This window comes from Oncorhynchus clarkii, chromosome 20 (genome assembly GCF_045791955.1).
Source record: "Oncorhynchus clarkii lewisi isolate Uvic-CL-2024 chromosome 20, UVic_Ocla_1.0, whole genome shotgun sequence".
In the NCBI taxonomy this organism is placed as follows: domain Eukaryota; kingdom Metazoa; phylum Chordata; class Actinopteri; order Salmoniformes; family Salmonidae; genus Oncorhynchus; species Oncorhynchus clarkii.
Window position 1 is genome coordinate 31,548,187 of NC_092166.1, and position 19,126 is coordinate 31,567,312.

Consider the following 19,126-nt stretch of genomic DNA (forward strand, 5'->3'; position numbering starts at 1 on the left):
AGCTGGTTGAGAGAATTCCAAGAGTGTGCAAAGCGGTCATTAAGGCAAAGGGTAACTACTTTAAAGAATCTCAAATATAAAATATACACTGCTCAAAAAAATAAAGGGAACACTTAACAATGTAACTCCAGGTCAATCACACTTCTGTCCACTTAGGAAGCAACACTGATTGACAATACATTTCACATGCTGTTGTGCAAATGGAATAGACAACAGGTGGAAATTATAGGCAATTAGCAAGACACCCCCAATAAAGGAGTGGTTCTGCAGGTGGTGACCACAGACCACTTCTCAGTTCCTATGCTTCCTGGCTGATGTTTTGGTCACTTTTGAATGCTGGCGGTGCTTTCACTCTAGTGGTAGCATGAGACGGAGTCTACAACCCACACAAGTGGCTCAGGTAGTGCAGCTCATCCAGGATGACACATCAATGCAAGCTGTGGCAAGAAGGTTTGCTGTGTGTGTCCAGAGCATGGAGGCGCTACCAGGAGACAGGCCAGTACATCAGGAGACGTGGAGGAGGCCATAGGAGGACAACAACCCAGCAGCAGGACCGCTACCTCCGCCTTTGTGCAAGGAGGAGCACTGCCAGAGCCCTGCAAAATTACCTCCAGCAGGCCACAAATGTGCATGTCTGCTCAAACGGTCAGAAACAGACTCCATGAGGGTCGCCAGAGGTAGCCTGCTATTAGGTACCGAGATGAGACCCTATGACCCCTTGTGAGACCATATGCTGGTAAGGTTGGCCCTGGGTTCCTCCTAATGCAAGACAATGCTAGACCTTATGTGGCTGGAGTGTGTCAGCAGTTCCTGCAAGAGGAAGGCAGTGATGCTATGGACTGGCCCGCCCGTTCCCCAGACCTGAATCCAATTGAGCACATCTGGGACATCATGTCTCGCTCCATCCACCAACGCCACGTTGCACCACAGACTGTCCAGGAGTTGGCGGATGCTTTAGTCCAGGTCTGGGAGGAGATCCCTCAGGAGACCATCCGCCACCTCATCAGGAGCATGCCCATGCGTTGTAGGGAGGTCATACAGGCACGTGGAGGCCACACACACTACTGAGCCTCATTTTGACTTGTTTTAAGGACATTACATCAAAGTTGGATCAGCCTGTAGTGTGGTTTTCCACTTTCATTTTGAGTGTGACTCCAAATCCAGACCTCCATGGGTTGATAAATTTGATTTCCATTGATAATTTGTGTGATTTTGTTGTCAGCACATTCAACTATGTAAAGAAAAAACTATTTAATAAGAATATTTCATTCATTCAGATCTAGGATGTGTTATTTTAGTGTTCCCTTAATTTTTTTGAGCAGTGTATTTTGATTTGTTTAACACTTTTTTGGTTACTACATGATTCCATATGTGCTATTTCATAATTTTGATGTCTTCACTACTATTCTACAATGTAGAAAATAGTAAAAGTAATGAAAAACCCTTGAATGACTAGGTGTGTCCAAACTTTGACTGGTACTATAACCAAGACTGTTTGTTGGTTCTATATTGGATTTCTGGAGATCCTGTGATGAAACCAGGCCTGACAACTGAAGCAACTGTACCTTGTTTTCAGATGTTGGCATTACATCAGATTGTTTCCTCTCCTCCTAATGTTATGCAAAGTGTTGACAGACAACTCCTGAGCAAAACCCTGGATACAGTGAGATCCCAAACAGAACATGAAACTGGCTCTCAGAGGCTCCCACATCCTGCACAGCACGAAGAGTGATATACAAACTTAAGACTAGAGAAAAACACATTGGCTGTGGCGGTTCTGTAATTGGATTCTGTGATGAAAACGGTCTGTACAATATGCCATTATAAACCTTATTGAAATTCTATTTATAAATGGACAAAAAAAAGTATTAGCTGATCTATATAAACATTTACATGGACTTTATCGAACATAAAATGTATATGTGCCGATTCATTGCTTGTCAAACACATTATTCTTAAATAATGCTCATACATTGTACATGATTGAACCAACAATACACATTACACACCACAAACACACATACCGGAGTAATCATCATTTTAAAAAGTAGGATGATCCAAAACTAGACGGTGCCTGTGGTAGTCCCTCGTCAAACATGGTGGCGTAAGAGTTTTTGAGGAAGTCTACGTAGTTCTGAATGCTCTGTTTGTGGCTTTTTGACTGGTCCAGGCTGAGCTGCAGGTCCTTTAGACGCACCTCAAATTGCTTCTCAGCCTGCAGAGCAACACAACCAATCAATCTCTTTATTGTCCAAATTTGGACATTTGTAGTGCAGTCAAGGTAAAAACAACAATCTCAGAAAATACTCAAACTCAAAACAACAGTTAACACTTAACATGATTTCATTCACCAAGGAATCTGACCTGACAAATGTACAGTATGTACTACTATGCTTTAAAATAGAAAACTGGTCTGATTCATTGCGTATTGTATGGCATCAAAAAGTAATGTACTGTGTTCTCATTAGCTTTGAGGGATATGGGGGAAAATGTCACATGGTTTGCAGTAGGCTATCTACACACAATACCCTGTAAATGACAAAGTGAAAGCATGTTTTTAGAGATTTTAGCAAATGTATTCAAAATGAAAATCTCATTTACATAAGTATTCACACCCCTGAGTCAATACTTGTAATTCTTCAAGCTCTGTCAAATTGGTTGTTGATCATTGCTAGAGAACCTTTTTCAGGTCTTGCCATAGATTTTCAAGTAGATTTAAGTAAAAACTAACTCGGGCACTCAGGAACATTCACTGTCTTCTTGGTAAGCAACACCTTTGTAGATTTGGCCTTGTGTTTTAGGTTATTGTCCTGCTGAAATGTGAATTCACCTCCCAGTGTCTGGTGAAAAGCAGACAAACAGGTATTGCCTGTGCTTAGCTCCATTCCGTTTCTTTTTATCCTGAAAAACTCCCCAGCCCTTAATGATAACAATAACATGATGCAGCCACCACTATGCTTGAAAATATGGAGTGGTACTCAGTAATGTGATGTGATGGATTTGCCCCAAACATAACACTTTGTGTTCAGGACAAAAAGTGAATTGCTTTGCCACATAATTTTTTCCAGTATTACTTTAATGCCTTGTTGCAAACAGGATGCATTTTTTTGAATATTTTTATTCTGTACATGCTTCCTTCTTTTCACCCTGTCAATTAGCTTAGCATTGTGGAGTAACTGCAATGTTGTTGATCCATCATCACTTTTCCCCTATCACAGCCATTAAACTCAAAATGTTTTAAAAAATTGCCTCATGGTGAAATCACTGAGCGGTTTCCTTCCTCTTTGGCAACTGAATTAGGAAGGAAGCCTGTATCTTTGTAGTGACTGGGTGTATTGATACACCATCCAAAGTTGAATTAATAACTTTACCATACTCAAAGGGATATTCAATGTCTGCTTTAAAAAAAAAAAACAATCTACCAATAGGTGCCCTTCTTTGCGAGGCATTGGAAAACCTCCCTGGTCTTTGGTTGAATCTGTGTTTGAGGGACCTTACAGATAATTGTATGTGTGCGGTCCAGAGATGATGTTGTCATTCAAAAATTACATTAAAAACTATTATTACACAGAGTCCATGCAACTTATTATGGGACTTGTAAAGCCCATTTCTACTCCTTAATTTATTTAGGCTTGCCATAAAAAAAAAGAGGTACAATACTTAATCAAGACATTTTAGCTTTTCATTTTTTATTAAATTTGTCAAAATGTTGAAAAACATAATTCCACTGACAATATGGGGTATTGTGTGTAGGCCAGTCACACAAAAAAAAAAAAACTTAATAGATTTTAAATTTGTCTGTAACGCAACACAATGTGGAAAAAGTCTAGGGATGTGAAATCTTTCTGAAGGCACTGTATGTGATTGTGTCTGGTACTTACTGACTGCTTGCTTTGTTTCATATGTTTCAGCTCATTCTCTCTTCTGCTCTTCTCAGCCTCCAGCTCCAGGATTCTGGTCTGAAGGGAACTTTCTCTGGAGGCGGCTTTGTCTTTGACTTTGGAAACCTCGGCATGAGATAAATAAAGATTACGAGATGTGTCAAAAAGAAAACCACACATATCGACAGGAACTCATCCCCAAAAAAACACCATCTTCAATTCGCTTCTGTGCCTTTCCATTCCCCTTCGGGGAACATTGGTTCCACTTAATATGAACCTTTATTCTGAGCATTTGAATTTGCTTCTATGTACTCATACACTGGATTTGAATAAAACCATATGCTGAGTGTATGAGCATTACACTGTCCACATCCACACATTAAAATATCCTATCCAGGAGCAATCATACAGTAACCTAGGGGTTAAAGTAAAAAAATAATCCCACCACTGAAACTTAGGCCGATCTCAGATCCATTGTCTGGGGCCAGGTTAACCTGCATAATGAACATCATGCTTTTAAGGAAATAGGATCATTTTGTACATGTTTTAAAACTTCAAGTTTGACCAATTCCAGTCCTTTTCAATCTAAAACGTAAAAAATAAATTTAAAAAATGACAAGGAAAATCCAGTGATGGAGTGACGGAGAAATTTAACCCCGAGTACCTGTTGCCTGACATCGGCCACTGCTGCCTCCAGTTGTCTGTTGAGAGCCTGGCAGTCTGCTGAGCGCTGTTCTAGCTGCCTGCTGCTGTAGTGTAGCGACTCCTCCTGCCCTGCCAGCCTACGGACCAGCTCCTGGTTCTCCCCATGAAGCTCCTCCATCTGCCTGGAATACATCATCGGCAATGCATAAGGAACCCATTCATAACACATTCGTAACCCATACCCAAGTCACAAGCAGTACATTAACATTTCAGAATTCACCCAGGGCAAGCAAAAAAAGGTATATAAAAAAAACAATACAATATATCTTCAATGTCGCTAATGTACTTTGACATGAGAAATAGAGGAATCTAGTTTGAAAACCCAAAAGCAAAACGGAAGAATGTATTAATTCTTTCAAAAGAAGAGAAAGTAGTAATAACCTTACCTTTGAAGAGCCTCCCATTTTTGCCGTAGCTGTGAGTTGGCCTCGTGGATGGACCCCTTCATGTCCATCGACGACCTCGTCTTCTCCCCCTGTCTCTCCACCTGGACGCACAATAATCATACCTTTGTGGTTAGGCAAAAAAAAAAAATGTAGTTGGACTATGACTCAATGATATGACAGATGCTGAATGTATGTTCAGTTGAATAGTCTTGACTAACGGGGACTTGAATGGGGGTTCACACATATACAGCGCAACACTAAAGAGTTGCACCACGCAATTACTGAAATTACATTGGCTTATCAAGTCACCAACACAGCACACAACACTGTACAACGGTGATATGAGGAACATTCAAAAAAAGGCAAGCGTTGATTGGACAGCGCCGAAACATTCATAGAAACACATTTTAAAACAGTTGAAGGTGATCATCACAGCTTTACAAAACACACAAAACTACAAAAGGGGCACATAGGGCTTTTTTTTTTACTGCAATCCAAGTACATCCAATCACAAACCTCAACACCAACTCAAAGCAGGAACCGAGGGATGCTCTAGAATAACATGGAGATGTAATTCTAACAGTATAATGGGAAACCATACATGGGGTTTGACTGACATCTGGTGGTAGATACTGTACTCCACCACCTCAGTGCTTACTTGCCCATCGACAAATGACATTTCGTCATACGCACACCTTAACCTGCAGTTGTCTAATGGCCTCTGCCTTGTCTGCACATCTCTTCTCCGAGCGTCTCAGGTTGTCCTGGCACTCCGCCAGACTCTGCTCCGCGGTGCCCAGTAACTCGGGGTACTCTTCCAGTTCCCTCACGCGCCCCTCCAGCTCCAGCCTCACCTGGGGTTCCGGGGGAGGGGCGTGCAGGCCGGCAAGGCAGGGGAGCAGAGAAATGTTAGTGACTGATTGAAAGCTACTCAGAGAGGTGCAGCCACCGCCTGGACCCTGACTGGGAACTGAAGCATAGGTAATGTATGCAGAAGCAGGGCATGGCCATTCACCACGGATGTGTTTTTTTCCCCCTCAGAGAGAATATTTTGAAGGCTTTCAGCAAAATGTGGTTTAATCAGAAGCAGCAGTTAAATTCCAGTCCTGTTAAACTGACGTGTCGATAGTTGAACCATAGATTAGGATGCAGACTAGAGAACCCCAGTGATCACTGAATTCTAAAATGACAGCATACATTGGTTTTTACGCCGAGGATAAATGTGAAGCTGTGCACTTTGAAATGGGTAACAGCACAGGCAAAGCCTTTAGGAAGCAATGCGTGGGTACGGGAAAGACCAGAAACAACTACAAATGTTAGTAAACAAATATCAAAACATACAGGATATCACATTCATTTAAATTTTACTGAACCAAGTAGTGTTTGTGTCTCAAACTATTTCACGCAATTTGATATTCTACTCTGTTGAGTGGGCCCTCTCTTGCTTTAATTATGAACGACACAAACCAATTTAAAGAGATACTTTGGGATTTTTGGCAACGAGGCCCTTTATCTACTTCCCTAGAGTGAGATGAACTTGTAGATACCATTTTTATGTCTCGGTGTCCAGTATGAAGGAAGTTAGAGCTAGTTTTGCGAGAAAATGCTAACTAGCTTTAGCACAATAACTGAAAGTCTATGGTTATCTACTAGCATGCCAGCTCATTGCCAAAATCCAGAATTATCCCTTTAAGACAAAGCTGCTGCTACTCTCTGTTTATCATATATGCATAGTCACATTAACTATACATTCATGTACATACTACCTCAATTGGCCCGACCAACCAGTGCCCCCCGCATGTTGGCTAACCGGGCTTTCTGCATTGTGTTCCGCCACCCACCAACCGGACTATCTGCATTGTGTTCCGCCACCCACCAACCGGACTATCTGCATTGTGTTCCGCCACCCACCAACCGGACTATCTGCATTGTGTTCCGCCACCCACCAACCGGACTATCTGCATTGTGTCCTGCCACCCACCACCCGCCAACCCCTCCTTTACACTACTGCTACTCTCTGTTTATCATATATGCATAGTCACTTTAACCATATCTATATGTACATACTACCTCAATCAGCCTGACTAACCGGTGCCTGTATGTAGCCTCGCTACTGTTATAGCCTCGATACTATATATAGCCTCGCTACTGTATATAGCCTCGCTCCTGTATATAGCCTCGCTACTGTTATTTTTCACTGTCTTTTTACTGTCGTTTTTATTTTTCTACTTACCTACTGTTCACCTAATACCTTTTTAGCACTGTTGGTTAGAGTCTAAGTAAGCATTTCACTGTAAGGTCTACACCGGTTGTATTCGGCATTTCACTGTAAGGTCTACACCGGTTGTATTCGGCATTTCACTGTAAGGTCTACACCAGTTGTATTCGGCATTTCACTGTAAGGTCTACACCGGTTGTATTCGGCATTTCACTGTAAGGTCTACACCGGTTGTATTTGGCATTTCACTGTAAGGTCTACACCGGTTGTATTTGGCATTTCACTGTAAGGTCTACACCGGTTGTATTTGGCATTTCACTGTAAGGTCTACACCGGTTGTATTCGGCGCACGTGACAAAGAAAACTTTGATTTGATTTGAATGTAGCCAACAGAAGACTTCACCTTCTTCACTTCCGCATCTCTTCCTTCTCTGGTGTTCTCGGCTTCCCTCAGAAAACCATCCAACTTCATCTTCAGATCCTCCACCTCCAGTTGAAGCTCTGCCACCTGAGAGATGTGAGGCAATAGGAGGCGAATAAAACAGACAGCTGCTGCCTTACCTTTTAGTCTCTCAATACATTCGTATAGGATTCAGTGAGTATGGGAACTTGGACGTGTGGTGGGGTGCGGGATCCCTGCCTGACTCTGATACTGTTCTGCTTGGTCTTTCCTCTCCTGTGAGACGGCGCTCTCCTCTTTCAGCGCCGCTTTAGAATGGACCAGCTGCAGCTCCAACTCAACGATGGACTCCTGGAACCGGAGATAAATACACAAATAGAATCCTAAACATGGTGGGAACAAACCACACACTAATAACCATACATACACTCCCCCCTCCATAGGTGTTCGGACAATGAAGCTAACATTTTAAAATGTGGCTCTGGGCTCCAGCGTTTTATATTTGAGATTAGGCGACATTTTATTTGAGGGTATATTCATTCAAATCTGTTTGACTGCTTGGAAATGGAAGCACTTTATGCATCTAGTCCCCCCATTTGAAGAAGTCATAAGTATTTGGACAAATTCCCTCAAAGTGTATTAAAGTGATCAAAAGTGTAGTATTTGGTCCGGCATTCCTGCCACACAACAACTACGTCAAGCTTGTGAGACTGTTGTAGTTGTGTTTTAGATCATGTTTTGCCTAATAGGAACTGCACGATGAGTAATTATTTCTAAGTGAGTAGGTAAGATGTTTCTGAACACATGTAAATTAATCCTGATAATGCCATGATTAGGAAAAAATCATGAATGAATCATGAATAATGATGAGTGAGAAGGTTACAGAGGATACAACAAAAACATGCTAACCGCTCAGCATTACCAATAACAGGGAAGGTTATGCTATTTCTACCACTGTAAGCCTTACTACTCGTGATTATCCGCGATTCATTCATGATTATTCATGATCATAGTAGCATGCACATTAATGTAGAAGTGTTCAGAAACATCTTCTATTCTTACTTTCACCATTCAGTTCCTTTTGGGTAAAATATAACCCGAAACACAACCAAAACAAACTGCAAATGCAAGTTTGTAGTCACAAGCTTGAAGTAGTTATTGAGTGCAAGGAATATGGGACCAAATACCAAACCTTTCACTACTTTAATACACTATATGTGAATTTGGCCAAATACTTATGACTTCTTCAAGTGGGTGGACTAGACATATAAAGTGTTTTCATTTCTAAACGGTAAAACATGCATGGAAAAACCCTCAAATAAAAAAAAGGTGTGATTCTGTACTATGAAACATTTGACCTCAAATCCAAAATGCTGGAGTATAGAGCCAAATGTAAAATGTTAGCGTGACTGTCCAGATACATATAGAGGGGAGTGTAGAAACATATCATCCTGTATTAAGGTGGGAAGACGTTTTACATGTTAGAATAAACAGAAAAGGTACACAAATTCAAAAGCAGTAGAGCTAGGTTTGTTATCTAAGCAATTAGATGAAAGAGTTTACAAAATGTGTTTATAGATGTGGTAGTTTAGATCATTTGGGGCTAATCCATGGCTCAAGGTGAAGTAAATTAATAGTTTTTGGTTGGTGCATACACAACTTAAAAGGTCTATATTGGTGTTTAATTGTCCTACCTTGAGGGTTGCGTTCTCCAGGCCAATGTCTCCGTTTTCAGCGTAGAGTTTTTCCACTTTTAGCAGTAAGACCTCGTTTGCAGCAGTGAATTCGTCACTCTCCTTCTGTAGCTTCGCAGTAATGTCGGCTATTTGGCTGTAATGAAACGTCAATAAGCAATTGCCACTTGCCCACTTCTACTTTCTGTGAGGAGAAAATGTGAAAAGCTTTGCAAATGAAAAGAACAACATTGATTGCCTCAAAGACCTGGATTAACAATATGCCAGGCTTTTTTGTGTCCAGGTCAAAATGAGAAACGACATACCCTTTCAGTAGTCCTATCTGTGCATCAAGCAGAATTCTCGCGTTTGTCTTCTGCTCCTGTTGTCTCCTCCACGTGTCCCTCTCTGAACAAGCCTCCGCCAGCTGAACATCCTACATGTCGTCATGCCACATAACATAAATCAGTTTACTGTCAATGGCAAGGAACAACGGAATACCTGGGTCGCGTTCAGTAGGGAACACCGTAGCAAAAGTTTAAAAAAAGACATCCATCTTCATTTTAAGTATGGAACCGTTAGACGAAAATACAATGAGTGCACAAAACATTAGGAACTCACTCGGCTCTTTCTATGACATAGACTGCCCAGGTGAATGCTATGATAACTTAATGTCTCCTGTTAAATTCACTTCAAATCAGTGTAGATGAAGGGGAGGACAGGTTAAAGAAGGAGTTTTAAGCCTTGAGACATGGATTGTGTATGTGTGTCAATCAGAGGGTGAATGGTCAAGACAAAAGATTTCAGTGCCTTTGAATGGGGTATCGTAGCAGTTTCCAGACGCACCGGTTTGAGTCTGTCAAGAACTACAACACTGCTGGGTTTTTCATGCTCAACAGTTTCCCTTGTGTATCAAGAATGGTCCACCACCCAAAGGACATCCAGCCAACAACTGTGGGAAGCATTGGAGTCAACATGGGCCAGCATCCCTGTGGAACGCTTTTGATACCTTAGAGTCCATGCCTCAACAAATTGAGGCCGTTTTGAGGGCAAAAGGGGGTGCAACTCAATATCAGGAAGGAGTTCCTAATGTTTTGTACACTCAGTGTATAACAAACAATCAGAAAATACAACGTCTACACATCGATCAGGAAGAACACAACTTAGCAATATATGCAGACGATGTGATTCTCTACTGAGCAAACCTACCAGTCAGTTCCCACCACTATGGATGAAGCATAACAAGTGTCGTATCTCAGTACAGACTAAATACAGTGAAATCAGACAGAATGACGGTAGGTCAACCAATATCCCAAGACATCAAAACAAAGTTTAAACTTAAATGGGATCAAAACAAACTCAAATACTAAGATCTGATGAAACTGCATCTGTATAAGTTAGGAACACTGGAAAATCAGCATAAACAGGACCTACAAAAGATGGAAATTAGTACCTTTAACAAGAACAGGAAGACTGGAAAATGATTCAAATTAACGTTCTCCCAAGAAGTGTGTATTCCTGTTCCAGAATCAACCAACAACTATTACTCCAAATACTTTTAAAAAGGTGGGACACATTCCTGAGGAAATTCATCTGGGGAGCAAGAAAAGCCTGTGCCAAACTTAAAACAATCAAACATAAAACAAGCCCAGGCCGACCAACTAAACTCCATTATTGTATGGATGAACCCAGCATCAACCGCTACATGGAGACAGACGGATAATCAAACTGTGCCAGCAGAGAAAAAGTTGTGAGTGGCAGTGCAGAGGAACGTCAGATGGAGCCCTTAGAAAGTTTATACCCAAAAGTATTATTTTCGGATATAAAGACAATGCTGTATCAACAAAACAAAAAAAAATCCTTTCTCAGAACAAGAATAGACTTTCAGAATAAAGTTCTAAAGAAGGCCAGATGTATTGCTTCTTTAATCAGGACAATAGTTTTCAGCTGTGCTAACATAATTGCAAAAGGGTTTTCTAATGATCAACTTGGATTACCTAACACAACGTGCCATTGGGACACAGGAGTGATGGTTGCTGATAATGGGCCTCTGTATGCCTGTGTAGATATTCATATTTTTGTTAAATGAGCCGTTTCCAGCTACAATAGTCATTTACAACATTAGCAAAGTCTACACTGTATTTCTGATCAATTTGATGTTATTTTAATGGACAACAAAAAAAACATTATTTTCTTTCAAAAACAAGGACATTTCTAAGTGACCCCAAACTTTTGAACGGTAGTGTACGCAAATGCCAACAAAATAACTTTTTGGTCAGTGTGTGTGTGTGTGTCTCAACTATTTAACTGTACTATAATACTTAACAGGCCTTTAAAAAAATTATATAGGCATTGGGTTTTTTGGCAAGGAAGATATTGGATATCAGGCAAAAATGTAATATCGGTGCATCTCTAATTCAATCAATTGTAGAATAAGGCTGTAACGTAACAAAATGTGGAAAACGTCAAGGGGTCTGAAAACATTCTGAAGGCACTGTACATCCTTTAATTAGATATACAGACAAGACATCGAAGAAAGTAAATGCCAAGAATGTGCTGGGGCACAGAATTATCGAAGAAGAAACAAAAGATGAGAACATTATAGTGAAAACCAATTGGGAAGACGAGCTGCAAATAGTAACAACTGCAGAGGAATGGGAGGACATATCTACAAGAACAAGTCCAAGACAACTCTCTACTCTGTAGGGAATACTCTTGGACAATTCAGTCAAGATGTTTCATAACTCCTATAATACAACAACAATACAACTGTGACATCACACCAAATTGCTGGCGTAACTGCGGGGAGAGCAGGGCTAATCACATCCACATACTATATTCCTGCCCAGTCCTCAATCATTTCTGGACCGAAGTATATAAAGTACTGGATGATATGCTTGAACACTCACGTTCTCTAAATCCAGAACACATGTTCCTTGGGAGAACCCCTCATACACTGGTCCTCCAAAATGATAAGTACCTTTTCAGAATTCTGAGAATAACAGCACTTAAACAGATGACTAGAAACTGGCTTAAACCCCTGGCACCACAAATAAGCAATTGGGAAGAAACAATTAATGAAATCTATAGTATGGTAAATGATATCTCATAGAATAAGAAACTGACATTATATTGTCAAATATTTATAGGCCCTAACAGGAGATAAAATGTACATGTTTTAAACACGTGTGGACACGTGTGTGTGTGTGTGTGTCGGTGGATGTGTGTGAGAATGGATGCATGTATGCGACTGTAGAAGTGCAGATGTGTGTATGCATGTGTGGGTGCGTGTCTGAGTACCATTATATTGTTTTATGAAATGCTAACTGTTGGCGTGTTGAGGTTAATTATTTCCTTTTCATGTTGGGGGGGGGTGTAAATGTGTATATATCTTGTTGGGATTCTGTTGTGATCTAAAACCAATGAATAAAAAGTATTACAAAAATACAACTAAAAAAAACTGTGGTATTATTGGACAAGTTCATGTAGTATCTCCTGGTTTCAAAACATGTTCTCCAGCCTGAACTAAACCCTGGGGAAGAGAAAATGATGACCACCAAACTGACTCCCCACATTACCCATACATACCTTCTCCCTCAGCTGAGTGTAACATTTATCCACGGCAGCTTCGAACCTCTCGGCCCTCTGTTTCTGGGCACGGGTGGCCTTCTTCAGGCCCTCTTTCTCCTGTTCTGCCTTCTCAGACACACTGGAGATCTCCCCCCTCAGACCATCTATCTCCAGCTTCTGCTCAGTCAGCTGCCTCTCCAAACCCTGGGAGAAAGAAAGACAGGGAACAAACACTGACTGTTTAACCTTTCAACATATCTAAATAATTATCTCTAGCCTGGTGAAAACAAGATAGGATTTCACTCATGGACGACATCTGTCTTGAATGGGTTGTAGAAGACTATTCTTTGTGAAACAGAAATGTCTACTTTTTGCTGTCTTTCTTCCCAACAGTCCCAGACATCACACACACAGGCTGGAAGCATAATACTGACTGCAAACTAGCTCCTTTACTGTACCGGTGTCTTATTCTACAGACAGAATGGTTAAGGCTTAGAAATACACCTTTCCCAACTCAGACAATATAGTGATTGATTGACTGACTAATAGACTGATGCCTGAACTTGTGTGTTACCCGGAGCTGCACGGTGAGACGGTTGTTGTCGGCCTCTTTGCTGTGTAGCTGGCCCTGCAGGTGAGCACGTGTGGTCTCCACAGACTTGGTGGCATGGACCGCATTCTCGGTGTTCTCCTGTGGAGCATCAAAGCAGAAAGAGCTGGTGTGAGGGCACTGCTTTCAAACAGTATGATTTATTCCTTTGTCAATGTGTTTTATCGTTGTACAAAATGTAGTCACATCCAAAATGATTGGCACGCTTGATGAAGATGAGCAAAAAACACTGTATAAAATAAATACAAATACTGAGATACTACACTGCTCCAAAAAATAAAGGGAACACTTAAACAACACAATGTAACTCCAAGTCAATCACACTTCTGTGAAATCAAACTGTCCACTTAGGAAGCAACACTGATTGACAATACATTTCACATGCTGTTGTGCAAATGGAATAGACAACAGGTGGAAATTATAGCAATTAGCAAGACACCCCCAATAAAGGAGTGGTTCTGCAGGTGGTGACCACAGACCACTTCTCAGTTCCTATGCTTCCTGGCTGATGTTTTGGTCACTTTTGAATGTTGGCGGTGCTTTCACTCTAGTGGTAGCATGAGACGGAGTCTACAACCCACACAAGTGGCTCAGGTAGTGCAGCTCATCCAGGATGGCACATCAATGCGAGCTGTGGCAAGAAGGTTTGCTGTGTCTGTCAGCGTAGTGTCCAGAGCATGGAGGCGCTACCAGGAAACAGGCCAGTACATCAGGAGACGTGGAGGAGGCCGTAGGAGGGCAACAACCCAGCAGCAGGACTGCTACCTCTGCCTTTGTGCAAGGAGGAGCAATGCCAGAGCCCTGCAAAATGACCTCCAGCAGGCCACAAATGTGCATGTGTCTGCTCAAACGGTCAGAAACAGACTCCATGAGGGTGGTATGAGGGCCCGACGTCCACAGGTGAGGGTTGTGCTTACAGCCCAACACCGTGCAGGAGGTTTGGGATTTGCCAGAGAACACCAAGATTGGCAAATTCACCACTGGCGCCCTGTGCTCTTCACAGATGAAAGCAGGTTCACACTGAGCACATGTGACAGACGTGACAGAGTCTGGAGACGCCGTGGAGAACGTTCTGCTGCCTGCAACATCCTCCAGCATGACCGGTTTGGCGGTGGGTCAGTCATGGTGTGGGGTGGAATTTCTTTGGGGGGCCGCACAGCCCTCCATGTGCTCGCCAGAGGTAGCCTGACTGCCATTAGGTACCGAGATGAGATCCTCAGACCCCTTGTGAGACCATATGCTGGTGCGGTTGGCCCTGGGTTCCTCCTAATGCAAGACAATGCTAGGAGGTGTCAGCAGTTCCTGCAAGAGGAAGGCATTGATGCTATAGACTGGCCTGCCCGTTCCCCAGACCTGAATCCTGTTGAGCACATCTGGGACATCATGTCTCGCTCCATCCACCAACGCCACGTTGCACCACAGACTGTCCAGGAGTTGGCAGATGCTTTAGTCCAGGTCTGGGAGGAGATCCCTCAGGAGACCATCCGCCACCACATCAGGAGCATGCCCAGGCGTTGTAGGGAGGTCATACAGGCACGTGGAGGACACACACACTACTGAGCCTAATTTTGACTTGTTTTAAGGACATTGCATCAACGTTGGATCAGCCTGTAGTGTGGTTTCCACTTTAATTTTGAGTGTGACTCCAAATCCAGACCTCCATTGGTTGATAAATTTGATTTCCATTGATACTGTGTGATTTTGTTGTCAGCACATTCAACTATGTAAAGAAAAAAGTATTTAATAAGAATATTTCATTCATTCAGATGTAGGATGTGTTATTTTAGTGTTCCCTTTATTTTTTTGAGCAGTGTATATATTGTAGGCTCAAACAACATTTTTTATTATGTTATTGTACATTAATAGAATTGCTTGCAATGATAAGGGTGGTTGGCCTTTTTCTATAATGTCTTATGATATTGAAGTACACATTGGTAGGGTTCTTAGACCAACCATTCTGTCATATAGAATCTTTCCAGTTCCTCAATATCCTTCATTCTGCGCTCATGCACAGCCTTCAATGCAAACCACAGGTTTCCAATGAAAATGACCATTGCAAAATGTTAATTTTCTGGTAAGAGAGGCAACCAGGTGTTCTGCTAAAATGACCTACTACTTGGTAGAGTTCATGATGCCGTTGACAAGGGCCTCAGAACCATTGGAAGCAAAACAGCACCATAACATCAAAGATCCACCACCATATCCTACAAAAGGTATGAGGTTATTTTCTGCATATGCATCCTTCTTTAGAGGCCAAACCCAAAAAAGTGAAAGTCCAAAGAGCTTGATTTTCATCTGACCATAACACTGGTTCCAATCCAAGTGCCAATGACCTTTAGCAAACTCCAGGCATTGACATTGGTTGGTTTCTCTCAATGAAGGCTCTTTTTATGGCAACCCTTCCAGACTATTGGCATGGAGGTGGTGTCTAATTGTAGATTTGGAGACTTTGTGACTCCACAATGCGTTCTGTAATTCTCCAATACTGGCCCTTGGACTTCTTTTGCCTGGGGACAAGATGCACTTGGGTCCTCTAGAAGCCAAATTTACCACTGTTCCAGTGGTTTTAAACTTCTTAATTGTTGCCCTAATAGTGATATATTTGTTTTTTCTGTCATTATTTTGTACCTATTGCCTGATTTATGAAAGTCAACAATAATTGTTCTCTTTTCATTTCTGAGTGCTTTGCCTTTCCCCTTGGTGATAGATGACAAATGGATTTCACATGCGTGTTACCTCATTTTTATGCCCCAGTGAAACAGGAAGCCATGAAAGGCCACAATACAGTTCCTTAAGCTGAGATTGACTTAAAAAGTAGAATGTTAATAAATATGATAATAATTTATCTTTTTGTATTGTATTGCAATTGTATAAAATAATATAATTTCCCCATTTTTTGGAGCATAAAATATAGCTTGGTATTATTTATTTTATACAGTATTTTTTTGCTAATCTTTATCAAGGGTGCCAATTATTTCAGATGTGACTGTATTTCATGTGAAATTAAAGGCCAAAGCTCACCATTTCTTTCTTCCGCAAACCCATCAGTTCATCCACCATTTTGTCTTTATCGTTCAAATTTCTTTTCAAATGCTGGTGGAAACAAAAGAACAAAAACTTTTATCTTACTCACAGTACAACAGTAAAATGACATATGTGTATAGTGAACAGGAGCAGATGCTTTTCTATCCCAAGTGTCTTACAAAGTTAGCACACAAGTTCAGTACATGTGACCCATGCAGGACTGAATCAAATCCCCAACCTTAATCTAGCTAGCACCATGTTTCAACCCATTGAGCCATCTGAACTACTGCACTGAATTACCCTACCCTCTAGGCGTTGGGCCAGTAACCGAAAGGTTGCTGGTTAGAATCCCCGAGCCAACTAGGTGAAAAATCTGTCCTTGAGCAAGGCACTTAACCCTAATTACTCCTGTAAATCACTCTGGATAAGTGTGTCTGCTAAATGACTAAAATGTATAACATGTTGGCAGACCATATAAAATCTTCAGCCTTGGCACCGCTATGTTCATTTTTCAGTGTTTAAATACAGGTCTGGAGTGTCTGAAGTTCTCTTTTTTTTACCCAAATGAGGAGCAATTTACCAGATTATCACACTCAGCCTGCGTAAGCTTCTTTAGTAAGAGATCAATGTGTTTGTCTGTCTCCATTCGAGATGCCTAATAAAAAAGGAGACAAAAAGAGGTAGTCAAATCATGTTATTTCACAAGTACAGTTTAATGCATTATGTTGCAGTTATAATGCATTGTAAAAATTGTCATAAGCATGACCCCCTTATAAATTGCAACCGGACAGGCCTCCAAAGTAGTAGTCATTAGCCATCAGATTATAACTGGTTGATAAGACCAACCTCTGCATCCTGCAGGTCTTGGAGTTGCTGTCGAACAGACTTGTTAATCCGTTTAAAGACCTCCAACTTCTCCAGCAAAAGGCCTCTCTGCCTTGACATCCGCCGGTTATCAGAGGCAGAGTGTCTTGAGTCCTTTATAATAGAAGGATGAATTACATTTTACTTTGGACACATTAACAAGTTGTTAATGAATTGAACATTTTGATATCGGGTTGTGCATCTCAAAATAAAGACAGGTACACTGTAAGCACATCAATTACAAAGGACTTCACATTACGGCAAAATCATCCTCCAGGATCTCCTTGAACGACATGAGCTGTACGGCTGCAGAGTTGGCCGCTGCTTCTGCATCCATCAATGTTTTCATCAGGGGACTTTTGCCGCCGGTGGCTCCATAGTCTCCATAACTAAGTATAACGACAAAAGAGAGCGGATTAGAAATCAGTTGGATCCACACTGAAAGCTGTTTGTGGGTTAGTGTGTGTATGTGTCTCATGGACCTCACCAGTTACTCTCCATCTCTGGTGTTTTGGTGTAGACACTGCTGCGTATCCTGCTCCCTCTCCCAGGCTCTGAGAAGCAGTCTAGATCATCATCTAGAGAGTCCTGGAAGGGATCCTCAGAAGACATGGCTCTGGTGGATCAGAGGACTGGCTATATGGTTAGGCTTACATGACTGCTTGCCTATAATAATCCCATTCTCATTTTCTTGTCAAATACACTAGACAACTGTAATGACAAGGAAATTATGAAAAATAATGGTGCATAGACAGCATACGATAAGATAGACACAGTCAACATCAGTGTACAATATAATGCACGTATAGCTACAGTATAATTTTATTTAACTAACCGGTCCAAGACAAAATTGAACTGTTCCATGTCTCAATCAATGACTAGCTATTTCCTTTAATATTATGTATTGTCAGGCTACAAACAGCGCGTGCTCTTTTTACCATTAGCTTCTAGCTGAGCTGATCCATTCTGACCTTCATTTTCAGAGTTAAAGAACAGTAGCTAGCTAACATTAGCAACACAACCTTTGGTATATACAGTATGCTAGCAAGCTGAACAGAACAAGTTCAAGTTAGCTACTGTACCTAGCTAATTTGGCCAGTTAGTTAGAATTGCGAAGATGGAAAGCAAATTCAAACCGAAGACACATATCCTACGATCAAGAAATATCTAGCTAGATTGGTATGGTGAGATTTCGAATTAAATGTTGTTGTTTTTTACCTTAATTCACTACCGTGCCTTTTGTTTTGTGCTACTGCTATTCAACAGTTGATGCTCTCTGTAGAAAACGGTTGTCACGAGTTACCACAGCCACAAAGTTGTTAAATCATACAATTTTATGAAAATAAAAATGAGCTTTTTGGTCTTAATTAAAGTTAGGGTTAGGCATACAGTTAGCAGTGCGGTTAAGGTTAGGTTTAAAATCGGATTTTAATAAGATACATTGTAGAAATAGGCGGAGTTTATGACTTTCTGTTTGTGGTAATTAGTGACGACCGTAGGAAACGAATGGCGTTCCTTGCATCCATTGGTTGATTTGAGTCCCGCCTTTTTGTTCTGCGATTTGTGATTGGCTAAGGCATTGGACGTATGGACCTAACGTAAACAAACCCAACTAGACTAGAGCGTGATTGTTGTTAGCAAACCAAATGAACGTTGGAGGTTGATTTAAACCATCCACATGGATTTTCTGTGTTAAAATATTTGGAGTCAAACCGAATGAAAGCTGCACGGGATTCAAATGCTAGTACCAAAGACAGTTTGAGCACTCTGTGCGAGTACAGTGAAGTCAAGTGGC

At 41.3% G+C, this 19,126-nt stretch overlaps 1 protein-coding gene across 2 annotated transcripts; it reads right to left on the reverse strand.

The window, feature by feature from the left end:
• Nucleotides 1-1,762: 1,762 nt before the first annotated feature.
• Nucleotides 1,763-18,778, reverse strand: LOC139376201 (outer dense fiber protein 2-like). Of its 2 annotated transcripts, XM_071118493.1 has the most exons (17): nt 18,550-18,778; nt 17,819-17,947; nt 17,591-17,720; nt 17,314-17,445; nt 17,048-17,122; nt 16,465-16,536; nt 13,408-13,524; nt 12,852-13,037; nt 9,590-9,699; nt 9,285-9,420; nt 7,831-7,941; nt 7,594-7,698; nt 5,668-5,826; nt 4,973-5,073; nt 4,546-4,708; nt 3,882-4,007; nt 1,765-2,215 (listed from the first exon to the last, which is right to left on the reverse strand). In XM_071118493.1, the coding sequence occupies exons 2-17, from the start codon at nt 17,941-17,943 to the stop codon at nt 2,036-2,038; spliced, it is 2,028 nt and encodes a 675-aa protein (XP_070974594.1). In that variant the 5' UTR covers nt 17,944-17,947; nt 18,550-18,778; the 3' UTR covers nt 1,765-2,035. The 2 variants fall into 2 exon arrangements, with proteins under 2 accessions (XP_070974596.1, XP_070974594.1); XM_071118495.1 differs by lacking the exon at nt 5,668-5,826 and having other exon boundaries at nt 1,763-2,215.
• Nucleotides 18,779-19,126: the final 348 nt, after the last annotated feature.